At 31.8% G+C, this 17,495-nt stretch overlaps 1 protein-coding gene across 4 annotated transcripts in view; it reads right to left on the minus strand.

Annotated features, from left to right (window-relative positions):
- The window catches only part of FBXW7 (F-box and WD repeat domain containing 7), a 180,892-nt gene that overhangs the window by 22,114 nt on the left and 141,283 nt on the right, over nucleotides 1-17,495 (minus strand). For 3 of the 4 annotated variants that reach the window (XM_069492932.1, XM_069492934.1, XM_069492935.1), the window contains 2 exons: nucleotides 5,690-5,772; nucleotides 2,546-2,687 (listed from right to left, as the gene is read on the minus strand). In XM_069492932.1, the coding sequence (XP_069349033.1) occupies nucleotides 2,546-2,687; nucleotides 5,690-5,772 (225 nt within the window). Of the gene's footprint in view, nucleotides 1-2,545; nucleotides 2,688-5,689; nucleotides 5,773-8,136; nucleotides 8,398-17,495 lie in introns of those variants that run through there. The other variant, XM_069492933.1, reaches the window with a different exon arrangement.

The raw sequence follows: 17,495 nt of genomic DNA on the forward strand, positions 1-17,495 counted from the left end.
ATAATTCCACATGTTATTCCCATTAACTAAGAACAAGTTTTCTTTACTGCACCTACTTCTCATATGAAAAAGCAATCAAATGCTTTTATAGGAACAAAATAACATTCTCTTATTTATTGAATAAAAGTTTACTGAATAAATTTCCTTTAAATTAACATTTCTGAAATTGGGATGCATCTAAACAGCCTATGGTATCTCAGATTTGATGAAATATAATACGTGATAACATTTGGACATTTTTATTAAAAAAGCATGAGCTGGCTAAACGAGTAACATTGTAGAAAGGACTCTCTAATATACCCTCACTGTAAAAATAAAGCTTAGATGCTTCTCACTACAGATCAATATTAGAAAGAGTTCCTTTAAAATTGGGAAATACCCTAGATGGCTAGCAAAGAACATTTTGGTTCTCCAAAATATTTTGGAAAAAATGGACCCACCACATAAAAAAATAAATCTTACTCTGAACTACCTCTGATAAGAAATAAACCTTTTCATATAAAATAAGCATTTTGGAGGCTGTCTACGACGATGCTAAAGCTGTTGCTAATAGTGTAATTTTTGATCATGTTGGTATTTTCTTATAAAAATGATGGAAACCAGCTCGGGCCTACTCGAGCGCTGTGTTGCTCACTATATGCGTGTGTAAGCATGAAAACACACATCCATATTCCTATCTCCTTGGCTTAATCAGAGATGATAGAAATCTTTAAGGTATTTCTTCTAAGAATATATAAAAGTTTTATTTTCACCTCTTATTGATGGATAAATTGTTTTTAAAAGGATAGGACAAAATTAAAAACTTAAGAATTCTGAGGGCGTCCATACAAAAAAATAAAACTTAACACTTTAAAACAATATCATGAACCTCAGGTAAAAGAACTCAGGGGGAAAGAAGGGGTAGGAATAATCCTTGGGTTTGAAAAAGTAAGTTTAATCAACAAATGATTATGAAAACTTAAAAAAATAATCTTTGTAATTGCAGTGGCTCATAACATATTAAAATATTATATATAAAATATAACTTTCATTCCTCTAATCCAGAGATTCTTAACCTTAGTACTACAGACATTTTGGGGCTGGATAATTCTTTATTGTGGGAGGCTGCCCTTTACATCGCCTCTGCCCACTAGATGCCAGCAGTGTCCTGCACCCCCCACACCCTCAGTTATAAAACTCAAAATGTCTTGAGACATTTTTGTCTTGACCAGGGAAAAAGACAATCCCTGTTGAGAGCCAGGCTCTAATCTTTCAGTAATCAATCGAAAAAAAAGGTAATCCCAGTTTTTCTGAAATCACCTAAAGGGTAGAAAACAATTTTAAAAATCCATTTAAAAGCAATACAGTTTCAAGTGAGTTTTCCAGCTACAGAATAAAAAAGTGACACATTTATTTCATTTTTGCTTAGGTATTTAAAACATTAGGATTTAGAAAAGTAGACATCTCAAAAATCTGAAATATTATATAAAATCAAATAAAGTATCTTCTTTTTCAATCATTATTCCTTATGTATTCATTAAATACCCAACCACTCAAGCAGCCAGAGGTAGTTTAGTCATTTTATATCAGTATGCTGGCTAATATCAGATATCTTCACTTCATATAATTTATATCATATATTATTTGCAAAGAATAATTAAGCTTAATCTATGCCAACTATTTTGCTAAACACTTGATTTATATGCATTATCTCATTGGAAGAAGAGATAAATCAATTTAATGTCACAATCTTAAGTTATAAAATTCATAATATTCAGGTTTGGTTGTAACTAATCTTCCCAGTAAATGTTTGAAGAATTTAAATACTATTAAAATTTAGTAATCAGAATTTGAGCATGGTAAGCCATATACAAGCATGGCATTGATGAAAGAAGCTTCATTAACTCTACTAGGGTTCTTAAATTACTCTTAAATGCCTATCTTACAAGTAATGCAGTTCAGAAAACAAGAGTACATTCAGCAACCCAGAAACCCAAACATAAAGGAGAAAAGGAAGAAAGCTCTTATTATTTAAAAAGCAATAAAAAATGCAAATGCACTTACACAAAATAAGCATTGGACTTTCTCAATTATTACACTTAAAAATTAAAATGAGCTCACTTATTTTGAATAGCATTTTAAAATTGAAGTATAGTTAACATAACAAAATTTTAAACTTTAACATTTTAAAGTGTGCACTTCAGTGATTCTGAGCACATCTACCTTGCTATACAACCAATACCACTATCCAATTCCAAAATACTTCCATCACCCCAAAAAGAAATCCTGTACCTATTAACATGTAGTCCCCTCTCCTTCCTCTACCGCCTGGCAACCACTAATCTACTTTCTGTCTCTATGGATTTGCCTATTCTGGACATTTTATATAAACAGAATCAACATGTAGCCTTTTGTATCTAGCTTCTTTGACTTAGCATAAAGATTTCAAGGTTCATCCACGGTGTGGGCATGTAATAGTACGTCATTTTTTTTTATGTCTGAATAATCCCTTATTTTTTTTCAGCAGTAAGCGAAGCATTTTAAGTACTGTGTTTAGATATGTCACCTGAAACATTTTCAGCCATTCCTGGAGGCCTGTAGGTGGCTGGACAGACGTAATTCTGCGCCGTTGTTGCCCTTGGCCATTGGCTGCTCTCAGGTCCCCAAAAGTTGTTGGTGTTGCTGAACATGGTACAAGCCCAGTGGTACTACAAAAAATACAAGAGTGAAAGCAAAGATAGATATTTATTAAGAATAATGGCTTCTAAGAATAATGATAATCTGGCATATTTCAAACATCAATCCAATTATTACTTTTATTTGCTTATTACCAAAGCGAGGAGGGGGGGTACACACAACCTACTTTACTATTCTTAGATTAAGTTTCCTCCCTCCTACATAAGCACCTGTTATCATCCCAGCAATGCTAGCTGCAGCCAAATGACAAAATCTCCACGACAAAACCAAAAGTCTTTGATACATACAAATAACGTTAAAATATTTCCTTAGAATCTACTTCTCCTATGGCTGGTCTTCAGTGACATAATTAAATAAAAGTTTAAAGATTCTTTATAAAAACAGGTATGACACTTTATGAATGCTTTTAAAAAATTGAGATGTAGAAATAGCATGCCCAAATGTTTTAGATTTCACTAGTCTCATTATTCCTTAAATTTGTCCCAGATGCCTTCAAAATTGTATATAATATTTCTCTCCAATTTTCATTGTTATTTACAAAGCTTGGTATGGATATTTGATAGGAATCAGCCTTGATTACAAATGCATTTATTCAAAACAGGGAAGTATTGAGAATTTATTAAATGCAAAATTAAATAACATGAGGTCATCTAAACATTTTTATCCAATAATTTAAATTTTGAGACTTAACTTCTCAAACTTAAAATTCAATTCTGCTACTAGTAAAATGGGGTTCAGATGAAGACTAGATGATCTACTCTAAAATTGTCTAACTGTCCTAAAAATGACAAATCAATAGTAGAAAGAATATAGTTATAACTATAATATTAACATATTAAGCTTTACTTTCTAACTTCTGTATCTAATTGAACTATTTAAACTCATGGTAAATACTGAGTATCTCTATTTTAGAGACATTTGAAAAAAAGAAGCAGGAAGATTCATTTAACAAAATTACATTCAAAAAATAATCCTCGATCCATTTGGCTATGATAATAAAGTATTTTAAATCCAAAGAACATATACAAATTGCATAATAATAGTTGAGCATCAAGCTCTGATAAATTACTAATAAAACAACTCCTCCAATTTTTTTCTATCCAGCATATTTCATTATCTTATTAAAAATGTATCTCAATCACCAGATTTTACAGAAAAATCTTCATATCTACCCCCTTTAAATCTTTTAACATCAGACATCTAAGACAATTTCTAACATTCACCAATTAAATTTGTCTTTTCTTCTTTCAAATTCAAAAGTTGTATTTTTTTCTCCAAAATAAAATAGGATGTGCTTTATAATTTAAATTTTCTAAGAAAAAATGATGAAAAACCATGGTTTTATCTTATTAGCACATCTGTCAAAAATATCACTAAACACCAAATATATACCTTCCTGACAACGTGTCCAAAAACACATGTAAATAAATGTATTAGTTGGTCTAATTTTGCTTTAGTAAAAACTATTATGTTAAAAGGCTAAAAATAAAACTTTTGTCTTTTGCATTGTTTTCTCAATATAAAAAGTGGGCAATTCAATACAAATTTTACTAAAATGTGTTCTGTAATAAAAATTTAACACTCATTTATTATCAGTTGCCTTAAAAACAACTGAACGATGTAATACCTTTGTCTTGGTATCAGCCATATTAATAGAAGACCAAAAATAATATGGTTGACTGGAATCTATACATTAAAAAATACCATTAACAGTTAGTTTAACATTAAACTCAACTTTCTCATCCAAGAAATACTTTATTATGGCTAGAAAGAAAAAGCAAAATGAAGTGCATAGTTTCACTTGTCCCTCTATCCCTCCAAACTCTCTTACGGAAGTGCCAAAATACAGTAAAATTGTCAAAAGGCAAAGAGTAAGAGGGAGGGGGACAGTTAATATGAGAAAAATCACACAGAAAAGCAGTTCCTGAATAACCAAAAGATAGCTTTATTTTTCTCTTCTGTACCATCTCTCCACTTTTTGTATGTACGATTATTATTATTATGATTTCTAAATTTCATAAAACAGCATTTGAAAGAAACATTTTCAACAACCGAATGAAATAAAAATAAACTGTTTCCTTGAAAAAAAAAAAGAGATGCAAACTGTAACAATCTTCAATCAAAAAATACTTACATCAATGTTAATTTTATTGCATCTTATAGAATAAAAATTACTTTCAAAATATTTTGAGAAAAAGAACTGTCATAATCATGAATTTCCTATGGTTTCTATTGCTAACTCTCAATCAGTTATTCAAAGAAGTGATAATTACACTCAAAAAAAAGGACAAAAAAACCTCTTAAGATACTTTTGTCATTTAAATTTTAAAATACAGCATTCCAAGTGACATTCAAAGCCATTTTTAATTGGTTAGGTAATAGATATTGTGCTTAAGTTAGCCTAATTAGCGTGAGAGTGGGAAAAGTTTTCTACTAATGTAAAATCCAAAAATGATAGACTAAAGCAGGAAACAAGATTAAAATTTTATTTAGTTGTTATGGAAACTGTTCTACTGGTATAGAAATGCATGTGTTAAAAACGTAAGACCTATCAAGCCAATAAAAGGGAATTTCTAACATATTAATTTCATGAAATAAAATTTAGTAACTGTGAGATTTCACTGCTAAATAAATGTATCTTCAATTTTGCATATATAAATATCTACCCTAGAACAGCTGTTGCTATAGTAACAAGATATATTTGTTCATATTCATATTTTATGGTTTACTTTTTAGAATTCCTTAAAAATTGTGATTTTGAAATTTTGTTCACAAGATAATTTCTGCTTGTATCTTACTTCAAGGTATTAGTAACAAACTATCATGGTAGTCCTTCTTCCCCTTATTTAAAATGATATATTTCTCAATTTCCAGTAATCTCAAAATGTGTTAAACAGTCAACAGCACTAGTAATATTACTATTCTATGAGGATAAACTAAACGAAATGCCTTCAGAATCAACTCTAAAAAACATGAGAATCATGAGATAATCAATTATTTTATTTAATATTACCTTGTATATTCTGAGACTTTGCATGGTTTCTTTCCCAAAGAAAAAGAGCGGACCTCAGAACCATGGTCCAACTTTCTTTTCATCTATAAGGTAAAACAAATAAGAAAGGTTTGTAAAAAAAAAAATTCATCTGTCCAACTACCAAATCTTGAGTTAGCACTGTTAATATTAAAAAATTCTTAAATTTTCATATTCCTAAAATGGTAACTATCTAGTTAATATAGGAAAAAATGTTTTATAATTTCTTCTATTTGTTCTACTTTATTTTATTCTTAACAGACCGGAAAGGTAAATTTTTCATCCTAATATTTTGTCCAGAAGAACAGTGTATGGTGATTTGAAAATTGACGTTCCTCATATGTACATATATATATATATTCCTTGAAGTAATATATCTTTTATGTTTTCCAGTTTAATAACACAAGGAAAAATCTCATGTTAATCCACATAGAAAAGAATCACATTTAACATGCCTTCCTCACTAATCTTCATTTTTCTTTAAAATCATGTTTTAAGAAAAATAAATTCAAAATTTCAATATCAGAGATAAGTATAGAAGTAACTAAATGAATTTTAAACACACATATATTATAAAAGGGTAAGGAGCACTGTAAATAAAATAATCTTGAAGTGTGATTATAATAAGGTATAAAACAATGTTGGGAAAAAAGACAGTTTTTAAAAGTAAATCCACAATAAAAGAAAGCTGGGGCAAAAAGTCATCAACTGATATATAGACAGAATACAGTTCTATTGACACTCAGGACAAAATATTGTAACTTGAAAAGCAACAACAACAACAAAAAGATTTTAAAAGAATGAGTTATGCCTCTTTATAAGCTATATCCGAAATCTACATTTTTAAGGTGCTCCATTGTGCCATGTTATGCTATAAATACATTCAGAACTGCATTTTGTCAACATCAATATTGAAATATTTTTATATTTCACTATCGGTTAACTGAGGTCATCTGATTATAGGGACATTTTAAAACTAGAAAATAAGATATGATAAGATTCAACTTTTTCCATTTCAACAACCCTTTCAGATTCGCATCTACTAATTACTGTATTATTGCAAGTTACAGTAGGGAAAAAACTCAGAGGGATAGAAGCTATTCTCATTTTTATAATAAGGTATAATATAATAACCTTTGCTTTGCAATAGTCTTATTTTCCTACCTATTGCCTCACATGGGAACATCATAACATAGCATGATACAATAAAAAAACTAAAGAGAACCAAAGAGACTCTAAAACCTTTTTGAACCACATTGAATCAAAAAGACTATGTTTTTATCATCATAAAAAAACTCTCCTAAAATATAGGGATGATCTTATGCTATTAGGGGCCAGAGGTGAGAGTAAAACAAGCTCATCCACAATTTATACCTTAGTTCATGAAATACCTATTGGAAAAGAAATGGAACTGATCTGGTTTCTTCTTCCCTTCAGAAGTTTCTGTACTCATTATATTATTTTAAAGTGATTCCTCTTGAAAATCATTATTTTCTTTCTCCAAACAATTTTATTAAAAAGTAAATATAAATATAAAAGCTGTAGTATACAGGTAGCCACGTGCTTGCATGTATATAATTTAAAGATTCATATATACATACAAATAAATCCATCAGGAAGGTCAGTCAACACAGATTACCTTAAAGTCTGGTTTTCTGATAACTTCCAAAGATTCTTATTTTCATAATTATTATGAAAAACTTTCATATTTATTCTAATTAAGTCTGTAATGCTGGCTTTCAGAACTTCCTAGGAAATCTCGTAAATACCAATGTGCAAATGCCATTTGCCACTAAAAGCAAACTTTATTTTCATCTTAGAAATCCTTTAATGAATAAATATGCCCAAAATGTGTACCAAGAAAACCACTGAAAAAGGGATTTTTAAAATATTTTCTAAAGCAAAGCACCTTCTGTATGACTACAGAAATCTTTTCAATATTGTACTATTTACTGAAAATACTGACTTTAGAATCAAAAATTAATTCTGCAATTTTTTGAGAGGCACAGAAAGTAAATATGACCTCTTTAAATATTCTAGAGATTCTATACTTTAAGAGAGTCAACTAATAAAAAAATATTATATATGAGGTATAAAAAAATTGAAGGCAAAAGGCTCACTAAAATCCAACTAAGGAGAGAGTATTTCCAGGTCAGCATTTAACGGAGCACATTTCTAAAGTCTGAATATTTTTTTAGTGAAAAATTCTCAGATTAAAATATGCATCTTATTTTAAACTTAAAGCTTTTTCCAGCTTACGATGTCTTTCCATTATTTGCTTACATTCACGATATAAAACAGAATACCAGACATCCAGCCACCCACCAAAATTAGAGGATACTGCAGCCATCTCTGATGATACAGATTTTCCTTCTCAGGCAGGCACACACACACAATCACACAGCATAGGAAGAAAACAGATTACTTACTTTGTAAAAAATCATTTTTAATGTGCCGTAGAAACCCATATTTTCTGTATTTTTCCCCTTCAGTGATTCTGTGCCCCCGTGTGTCCGGCTGCTTGGCAGTCTCTGACAATATAAACCTTTTTCAGGTAGGTATGTCACAGATTCTAATGTGGACATGCTCAGGCACGTCAGAAAAGGAAGATTAGGGAGCAGAACCGGCAACAAAACTCCACAGTAAAAGCAAATGCAGCTCAGTATCAAACCGCTTCTCGGGACACACATACATACATGCAGCTTGACTGAGGAGAACTCGAGGGAATAATGAGAGAGAACCGAGAAGATTATTGGAGGAGACTGTGCCCTGTCAAAGCCTTGACTGAACAGATTCCTCCCTCAGCAGCAGAGGGATCAGATTACATCTTCCCTTGAACACAGAATGGTGCAGTCCAGGATTCAGCAATGCAGACTGCACATCAATTATATGGTGATCCGCTCCAGGGAACCCGTAAGCACACAACGCACTGAACAGAGGGAGCATGTGGGCAAGCAAATGAGACCGCCCCCACACGACAGCCCCCGCTCCCCTTTCAAACTTTCAGAAGGTTATTTTTGCATTTTGTAAAAGCTGCATTTTTGAATAGTTTTAAATAGCAAGCAACATTTCCACAAATAAGTCCTTTCCGAAACATTTTGGAAATGGGATATATTTTCATGCAGTCCCCCCCCCCAGCAGAAGCAAAGCAGGCGATTTTCACTAACTGTCACCCTACTGTAGCCCTGGCACAGACTAAGATTTTTTAAGTAGTTCAGATGGTACAAAATGGGCAATCTCAAAAGGAGAAATTAAATATTTGGGGAGGTGACTGACAATAAAATAAACCAGTTTAAAACATACAGCATTTGTAAAAATTATGTAATATAAGTTACATTTCAACATGCATATTTCTTGTATTAAGATTTAATAAAAAAATTCTCTATGCTCTTCCATTTCTTTCTTTTAAAACACAGTAATTTTCAAAAAAATTACTATATAATTCATCAATCCTTATAATCATGATAATATCTGTTTAAGATTCACAAACTAGCATTACCTAAGTGCATAAAGTTTGGTGAAAGGGTATTTTCTCCCAAAAGGAGTAAACGCTGGGCTCATTGGAGAGTCTTACCCTTATACCCTTGTTGTTAATTTAATCTTGAGTAAACAGAGGACACCAGACTTCTACTTCCAAAATTATTTTGACAATGTGTATTGCTTATCATTAAAAAGGCATTTTACATAATAAAGGTACCAAAGTTTGCCTGAAGGCAACATTTTTCTTAGAATGACTACTACACAAATCTAGATATTTCATCTTGCAACTTGCTTCACAACTAGCTTCAGAGGCAATTATAAGATTCCTTGGACTAGAAAGGCCCATTATTAACGGTCTAGTTAATTAACTCCTACCCTCCCCATTAACGTTCTTTATTACAAGTAAACTGTGTGCCTATAGTTATTTAAAGTACTTAGAAAGTTTCTCCAGAAAAAAAAGAAATACTATTTGGACTTACTGCATTTTAATATTCTCTGCTATGGTGTCACATGACTTTCTCGAGCAAAATGATTCCAAACACATAAAGTAGTATCATAATTTTAAAAATAAAAATGTTTACCTTTATAACTAAGACCTTAAATCAATGTAATGTCTTTTCCTTTAAAACATAAATGAAAATAAGATATGTAAAATTTTATGAAGCTATACATCTTAGGTCTTCTACTGGAAATTATATGCTATTGTCTATCTTTTAAAAAAATTTCTTAATTTTTACCCACAGAAACAATATGTACATGTACCCAGCAGAAGTTAGGTTTTTTTTTTTTTATAATCAGAAGACATTTATTCTAAATAATTAGCCACTTCAAAGGGAAATTCTTTTAAAATTGAAATCTCTTACTCTTAGCAAAAAAAATCTAATTATTAGGAATGGACCCATAAACCCATATACTAGAGGCTTCTGAGCATCCATGATTCAGGAAAGGAAAAAAAAGTGTTTTCCTCCCTGTTCTGAGCTATCTGAAGAAAATAATTATAAAACGAACACCTGAAATTTCCTTTAGAATTGGTCAGTGGTAACTAGGTTGTCCTAAGACAAGTGGAATATCAGTTTATACTTTGACTTCAACTGAAATCATGTCTTATCTCTAGCTGAACTAATCTTTTCAAATTAAGTCTACTCAGTTAAGAAGAGAAGAAATTGAATAAAGCAGAGGACGCTGTCTCAAAACCTAAGGTGTTTAAAGAAGAAAATGTCTCTTGATTTTGTATAAACAAAGGAATGGTCTCATGGCTACATGGCTCCCACTTATGGCCATGAAGTTACAGTAAAACCTGTTATCCACTAATGTGTGTTTATATGTAGGTATGTATGGTATCTTCATCTTTTATTTTTGAATAGGTAAAATATTTACATGGTTCAAAACTCAAAATAATACACAAAAAAGTATACATTGACAAGTCTTTCTACCACCACACATCCTCCATCTACCATGGTTCCCATTTGGGAATAATTTTAATTTGTTTATCCTTTAAGTGAGAAGTGTAAATGTTTATGTGTACTAATAAAGACCTTGTTTTCCGAAGTATTTTAAACAATTCTCCCTAATATACTGTTTACAATGTTAATTTGAACTATGAAGAATTTGTCAAGCAAGCTAGTCAACCAAGCCTCTAAGTGAATTTTAAATTAATAGAATGAAAATGATTTTCAACATTCTCTGAAGTACTATCAATGAAAACTGTGATCTATTATATTACTGTCATCATAATCTATATATGAGCAAAGCAAATGAAATCATTCTCACATTCTCACATTTGTCAGTCTTGGCTAAAATACAGATGTTTAAAACTTTATTCAGATTTAAGTTTTTAGTAGAATGATATAAAAAAAAGTCTTTGGGTGTTTGTTTCTTTATCTATCCATCTTACCCCTTACATTTTAAACCTTAGATCAGTCCATTATCTATGTTAAATAAGCTTATTTTAAAAAAGAGGTATTTTATGTCTTATGCTATTAATAGAATGTTACCAAGACCATTGAAAAGAAGGTTAGGTAGTCAACCACAACAGCTAAGAAAGTATTTATGTTTGTCATCCAAATTTTTAGAATATCTCACCATATTATATTTTCATACAATAAACGAAATTTTCGTGTAATTTCAGATAGGCAATAATTTTTCCCATTCTATACAAAATTATTTCTTGTGTTGACTGACAACCTATAAGCATTATTGAAAATCCATTAGCAAGGGGAATGACCAAAAAGGAGGTCCTTGAATAGAATTCATCTGCTAACTCTGACTCAATCCTCATCTCATTACAACTTCATTGAGGTAGACATAGAAGAAGAATGGATGATAGCAGTAACTTAAGAAAAAAACAGCACAGAGATGATGATGTACTGTCCCAAAGTATAAGCCTCCGGGGAACAATGGCAGGTAGAATGATTAACCTGTGAGGTAGTACTAGAAGTGGCTCTTTCTGAGCAAATGGCTCGGATGACTAAGTCTATTAGAAGGGCAGTTGTGGTTATGCGCAGAAACAAAAAATAATTTACATATAGTGAGAAAAGTATAAATAATCAGTCTTCAGTGAATCATATATCTTCAGAAAAGTATGTATCTTTATCCATTATTGTCAACAAAAAAGGAGTAGTAAATAGAGTACTTTTCCTCACCATGACTGAGTTCATCATTTCTCTTATATATAGTTCTATTATTGTACTTAGCATAACTCATTGTCATTATTTTATACATCTTTCTCCCTAAAATTTCACATCTTAATTTTATTTCTAGGGCATCCAGAAAAACTATACATAACAAATAATTAACATTTTTAATAACTGGACAGATAAGCGAAGAGTAGCAACCACAGCATTATTTTTCTAAAGCATAAATATATATTGTACTCAGTACTAAAAAGTATCTAGGGCTAGGCACGGTAGCTCATCCCTGTAATCCCAGCACTTTTGGAGGCTGAGGCAGGAGGATCGCTGGAACCCAGGAGTTCATACCAGCCCAGCCAACATAACAGGAGCCTCCTTTCTACAAAAAAAATTTTTTTAAAATTAGGTGGGTGTGGTGCTGTGCTCCCATAGTCCTAGCTGCTCGCAGGGCTGAGGCAGGAAGATTGCTTGAGCCCCCCAGTTCGAAGGTGCAGTGAGCTATGACAGGCCACTGCACTCCAGCCTGGGTGACAGAGTAAGACTCTATTACCAAAAAAAAAGTTTATTTAAACTAAAAATTTTATAATTAGTTGATGATACTATGAATACTATTAGTTCTTTCCTTTACCTTGTTAACATTTAAAAATACATTTCCATCTTATAATATTAGGGGAATGTGTTTATATTCCTATGTCAATGATTTTATTATCATGAAAACATTCTTTATTCTGGAAAGGAGTAGGAAACCACCTACCACAGTTAGCTGTCTTGCCCTGAGCACAGAATTTAGATTAGAGACAGTTCAAAATTTCAACATCAAAGAAAGGAATGCCAAGCATGTTAAGGCTGAAATAAACTTTGAAATTTCACTAACCTGTTGTCATTAACTTTTTGGGATGTAAGTCCTTATTAAAAGGTTCATAACTAAAATTGGCAAGTTAATAAACCTGCTCTAGTACAGGTTTCATCAATTAAATTAGTACATATGCCAAGCATCTACATTTTCACTAATGCACATAGGTGGCAGTATTGATCAATAGGCTATTTCCCACATTTACTCACTCATTACACATTTATTTAGCACCTACTATGTGTCAGGCACAGAACAGTATATACAGTAATTAAGACTTCTTTCTTCCTCCATTAAACTTATTGCCAATTAAGACAGAGAATAGGGTAATATTAATACATACACACATCTGAATGTTAGAACTCATACTGAAATTAGTTCTAATGTTTTTTGAGAATATGTGAAAAGTAAACAAATATTGTGATACTAGTGCATTAGAAAAAAATCCCAACACTAAATATTAATAATATATACTTAACTTTGCTTAAATTTATGACAGGGAGGTGTTTACAATAATATACAAAATCCTAACCTTAGTAAATTCAACTGCAAATCAAAATATTACAGCCCAGACTGCTTTTTAAAATTTTTTAAACTATTTAAAACTCTCCTTACAAAAACACAGCCTTTGATGACTTGACACAAATCAATTACAATGTTAATTCAAACAGTAAAAGTTTTTCATCCCTTCAGATTGTGATCTAGTAAACATATGCACAAATGTATATATCTACAAGTATATAAATACAAATACATACAGAATCTATACACATAATGCAAGCTAAGAGTTCTATTTATGCAGCTACAGAAGAAAACAAGATGGCAGTTTTGTTCATTTGCTCTTCTAAAATTTCTATTGCTATAGAGCTGTCAGAGACTTAATATTACGTCAACATTCTTTATTTCTTTATAGAGAGTCAACATTGGTGCAATAATTTGACAACAAAGTTAGCAAGTCACCCTGGAGTTTACCCTGATTTATTTAGAAAACAATTAATCTTTACATCTCATGTTTTAAATCCAAAATAAACTACCAATAAGCATCTTGAATTCATATCCAAAAGTTTCCTCTCAAAATTTTTTTGTAAATTTCTTATAGTAATACTTGGAGTAAATTTAGGAGAAATGTCATAGAAAAATGTAAAAAAATGAGGTTGACATCAAGAAAAATGAAACAGCAAATATGACCCAGGAATTAAATTTAATTAACATAAAGAAAGAATGAAATCAATTTTCTCTTGATGTAAGGCTTCAACCCTATTCGTTCTTCTGCTTTCTTTACCCAATTACATATTTATTGCTGCTGTTTGTGATGTTCAAATATATTTATCTGACTTGAGAAAAATTATAGGTGTGGTATATCAATCTTGCATTCAAGAATTGTTTTAAATTCTGGAATTAATTTTCTAAATTAGTAATTAGTCATGACAAAAAAGTTTTTAAAAAAGAGCTAAAGGCTAACAAGTAAAAAAAGTTGTATCTACTGAATCAAAAAAAAAAAAAACCCATTAACAACAGCAGGAACCTATAGAGTGATTTTGGAACACAATAATTTTGGAATTCATCTAATCTACTCTCCCTTTGTTTATGGAACGAGCGTGAGCAACAGAATCAGAGAAACTTGGATTTTAAACACCACCTTTGCCATTATTAGTCAGTTATTTGATCTTTATGAGTTTCAGTTTTCTCTTTATATAAACTGATAATGGGTATTACCACTTACCTTACTTACTCACCTAACTTACAAAGTCATTGTGAAGACATAATAAATGCCCAGTACATAACAGATACTCTACAAGCAGTAGCTGTTATTAACAGGTGAGAGGAATGAGGTAGAGAATAAGTGTCTTGCTCAGGGTTATACAGCTAGCTATATTTAGATCATTTGTCTCTGGCCCCCAAGTTCAATAATTCTGGTTTCCATTAGATATATGGTGGCTCAACTTGAGTCAAAATGCTAGACATTGCTAAAGAAGGAAAAAAGTTGTATTTTGTAAATCACAATTAACATATGTAAACTGTAACTAAATCCTGATTATTCTGTTCACTGAATGATTATTTATGTCCACACAATGATCCTTCTACTACACGTGAGAAATCTGAGGCAAAGGTGTAGTGACAGGGAAAAAGGTTAGGTGACAGAAACTGAGACAAAAATTTAAACTAAAAAGATCAATCAATTAAGAATCAACTTCTGTATCCCAATACCTGGAAAGTGCTACCAAGGGCAAACAAAAACATTACAATTACCTTTCTCCCCCAAGATACTTAAAATTCAGCTGACAAGACAAAAAAATAATAGAGACCAGTATTGGACTATATATCAACTTGCTAAATTGGGTAGAATAGGTCAGAAAATAAAGAAATTATTTAAACAGTCTGAGAAAATTTCATAAAAGACATGGTCTTGCTTCTGGGTTTAAAAGATGAAGGTTGGGTAGGTATTGAGGAGGAAGGAAATTATCATCTGTGGACCTGAGATGTATGTAGAAATACCACTATTATTAATTGTAGAATTAATAACATCTGTAAGACTTCTGGCACTGGTGTTATATGGTTCATTAGGGGATAACTTGGGTGGTGCTATTTCTCCTAATTCAACAATTTAATAGCAGAGTTAAAACGTTCTTTAACTTATTGTTAATAGTTTCTTCAAAAGAACTTTCTGCCATGACTCATCCTTCCATTTTAGGGCATTATGTATCTTTCTGTGCAAGGAGAACTTTACTATGTGGGTGTGAAGACTGCTGACTTTTTAAGTTATGAGTACTAATAAAGGGTCTTTCTATTTCAGTAGACACTCATGCCATACTCATACATATAAGCAAGTTGTACTACTCTTCAATGTAGGGTGTAGTGAAATGGTATAGAAAGATTTCTTAAACATTATAATTAAAGTCTTATACTTCCAGAAAAACTTCATGAAAATACAATCAAAAAATTAACTCAGGGTAGTAGGTGTGTATGAGTCATTGATTCACACAAACATGTGGCCAAAAGGGACCTTTGCTATACAGAAATATAACGTTTGCTTAGAAAACTTTCATTTTGTTCTACCCGCTTCCTCCCTACACCTCCACCCTCTGGCCCCCAGACTCAAAGCCTACTTCTAAGGAACAGACTTCACTATAGAACATTTTAAAGTCATAGAAACTGTTCATCACATACAGAACTTGGGGACAGTAACTCTAAACTAGAAGGTATATGAGATTCAGTAACACAACATAAAGTATGACCCTTATGAAAAAATGCATATGTTTTAAGTGTATGTGTAGACACGTATATGCATAGAGAAAAGCTTAGATAAATATACGAAAAGATTTTCCCTCTTTTATCTTACCTGTCAATAAACAAGTATTACTTGCATAACCTTTTGGGAACCTATGTGTTAACAACTGTCCTAGACACTAGATACAGGGTGGTAACAATGTAGGTGAGCTCTCCACTCTCATACAGTTTGCATTCTGAGGGAGGAGAACGATACAAAATAAGTAAACTAAAAGTGAGCAAAATAATTCCATATCATTCTAAGTTCTTAGAAGTATTAATAAAACAGGTGCTTTGAAAGAAGTAAGTAGTTAGGGTAGTAGAGAAGTATGGCTAATTTTGAATGGCAACACCCAGGAGACAACCTTTAAGCCAAAATGATAAGAGTAGAGCCTGTGATCAGCAAGAATACAGTGAGTCTTGCTAGGGTGAAGTGACTGGTACAAGATCAAGTCAGAGAGGTATAAACACTAACCAGATCACAAAGCCTCTTGCAGGCCATGGCCAATAGTTTCAAAGTGTGATGTGAAATCATTACAGGATTTCTAGAATGGGAAATTTAAAACAACACAACTTCTCTGCATAATCTTTGTCCATACTATTTTTTATGTTTTCTAAACTGTACATAAAATTGAAGACCACTCACAGAGTAATTCTCGTTTGCCAAAATTAGAGATACAGAGAAAAGAATTTGTAACAGTATTTGAACTCTTTTGAACTCTTCCATATAACAATAACTCTTCCATTTCCCTCACTTTCCAACTCAAGACTAACTCTCAAACTCAGCACCTATGCCAAAAGACCTCTAAACTTTCAAGAGGAAGAGAACTGGAAGGCAGATAATCCTTAATTAGTATGTACCACGTGCTAATAAGCAACATTCTAAGCTCTTTGCACCTAGTAATTCAATTCTACGAGAATAAAGACGTATCTACCATACCATATCTCTATCTCTTTGCTCTTCCATTTTATATGCACTGATTTCATTTTCCATTTTACTCTTTTCAAGAGACGGGGGGGGGGGGGGGGGGGGGGGGGCGGGGAAGAGAGATTGAGCTCAGATCTTTAAGACTGTCAATGTATTTCCTAGTTTTATTTTGGCAAATGTCTACTATGGTAAAAGATGTGGTTATCCTTGGTCAATGGAGGTGAAAGAACATTTTATAAACTGCTTATCGGTGATCATAAATAAATCCAAAACATAATCATAGAATCTCAAAGATGAAAAAAGCCTTCAACCAAAGTTTAGCTGTACCCTTAGGTACAACCTCACCAGCATACAGTTATCCAAGATCTGGTTAATATAAAATACATTTGTTATTCTCAACTCTGTGATCTTCTGCTAGTTGATTTTAAAATTTTGATAATTAGGTTCTACTGCCAACATTTAGCTGGCAAACACATAAAGTCCAGATTCAGATTTATTGCACTTTTTAAAATATAGGCATCTCTTCTGATCTCAAGCATCTTACTAATTTTCCAGAAAAATTCAATATAACAAATAATAACTATAACCAATCTTTTAAAAATCTAGTTATGAATCAAAGTCTGTGGATTTGAA

Source organism: Eulemur rufifrons, chromosome 18, assembly GCF_041146395.1.
Source record: "Eulemur rufifrons isolate Redbay chromosome 18, OSU_ERuf_1, whole genome shotgun sequence".
NCBI classification, from domain to species: Eukaryota; Metazoa; Chordata; class Mammalia; order Primates; family Lemuridae; genus Eulemur; species Eulemur rufifrons.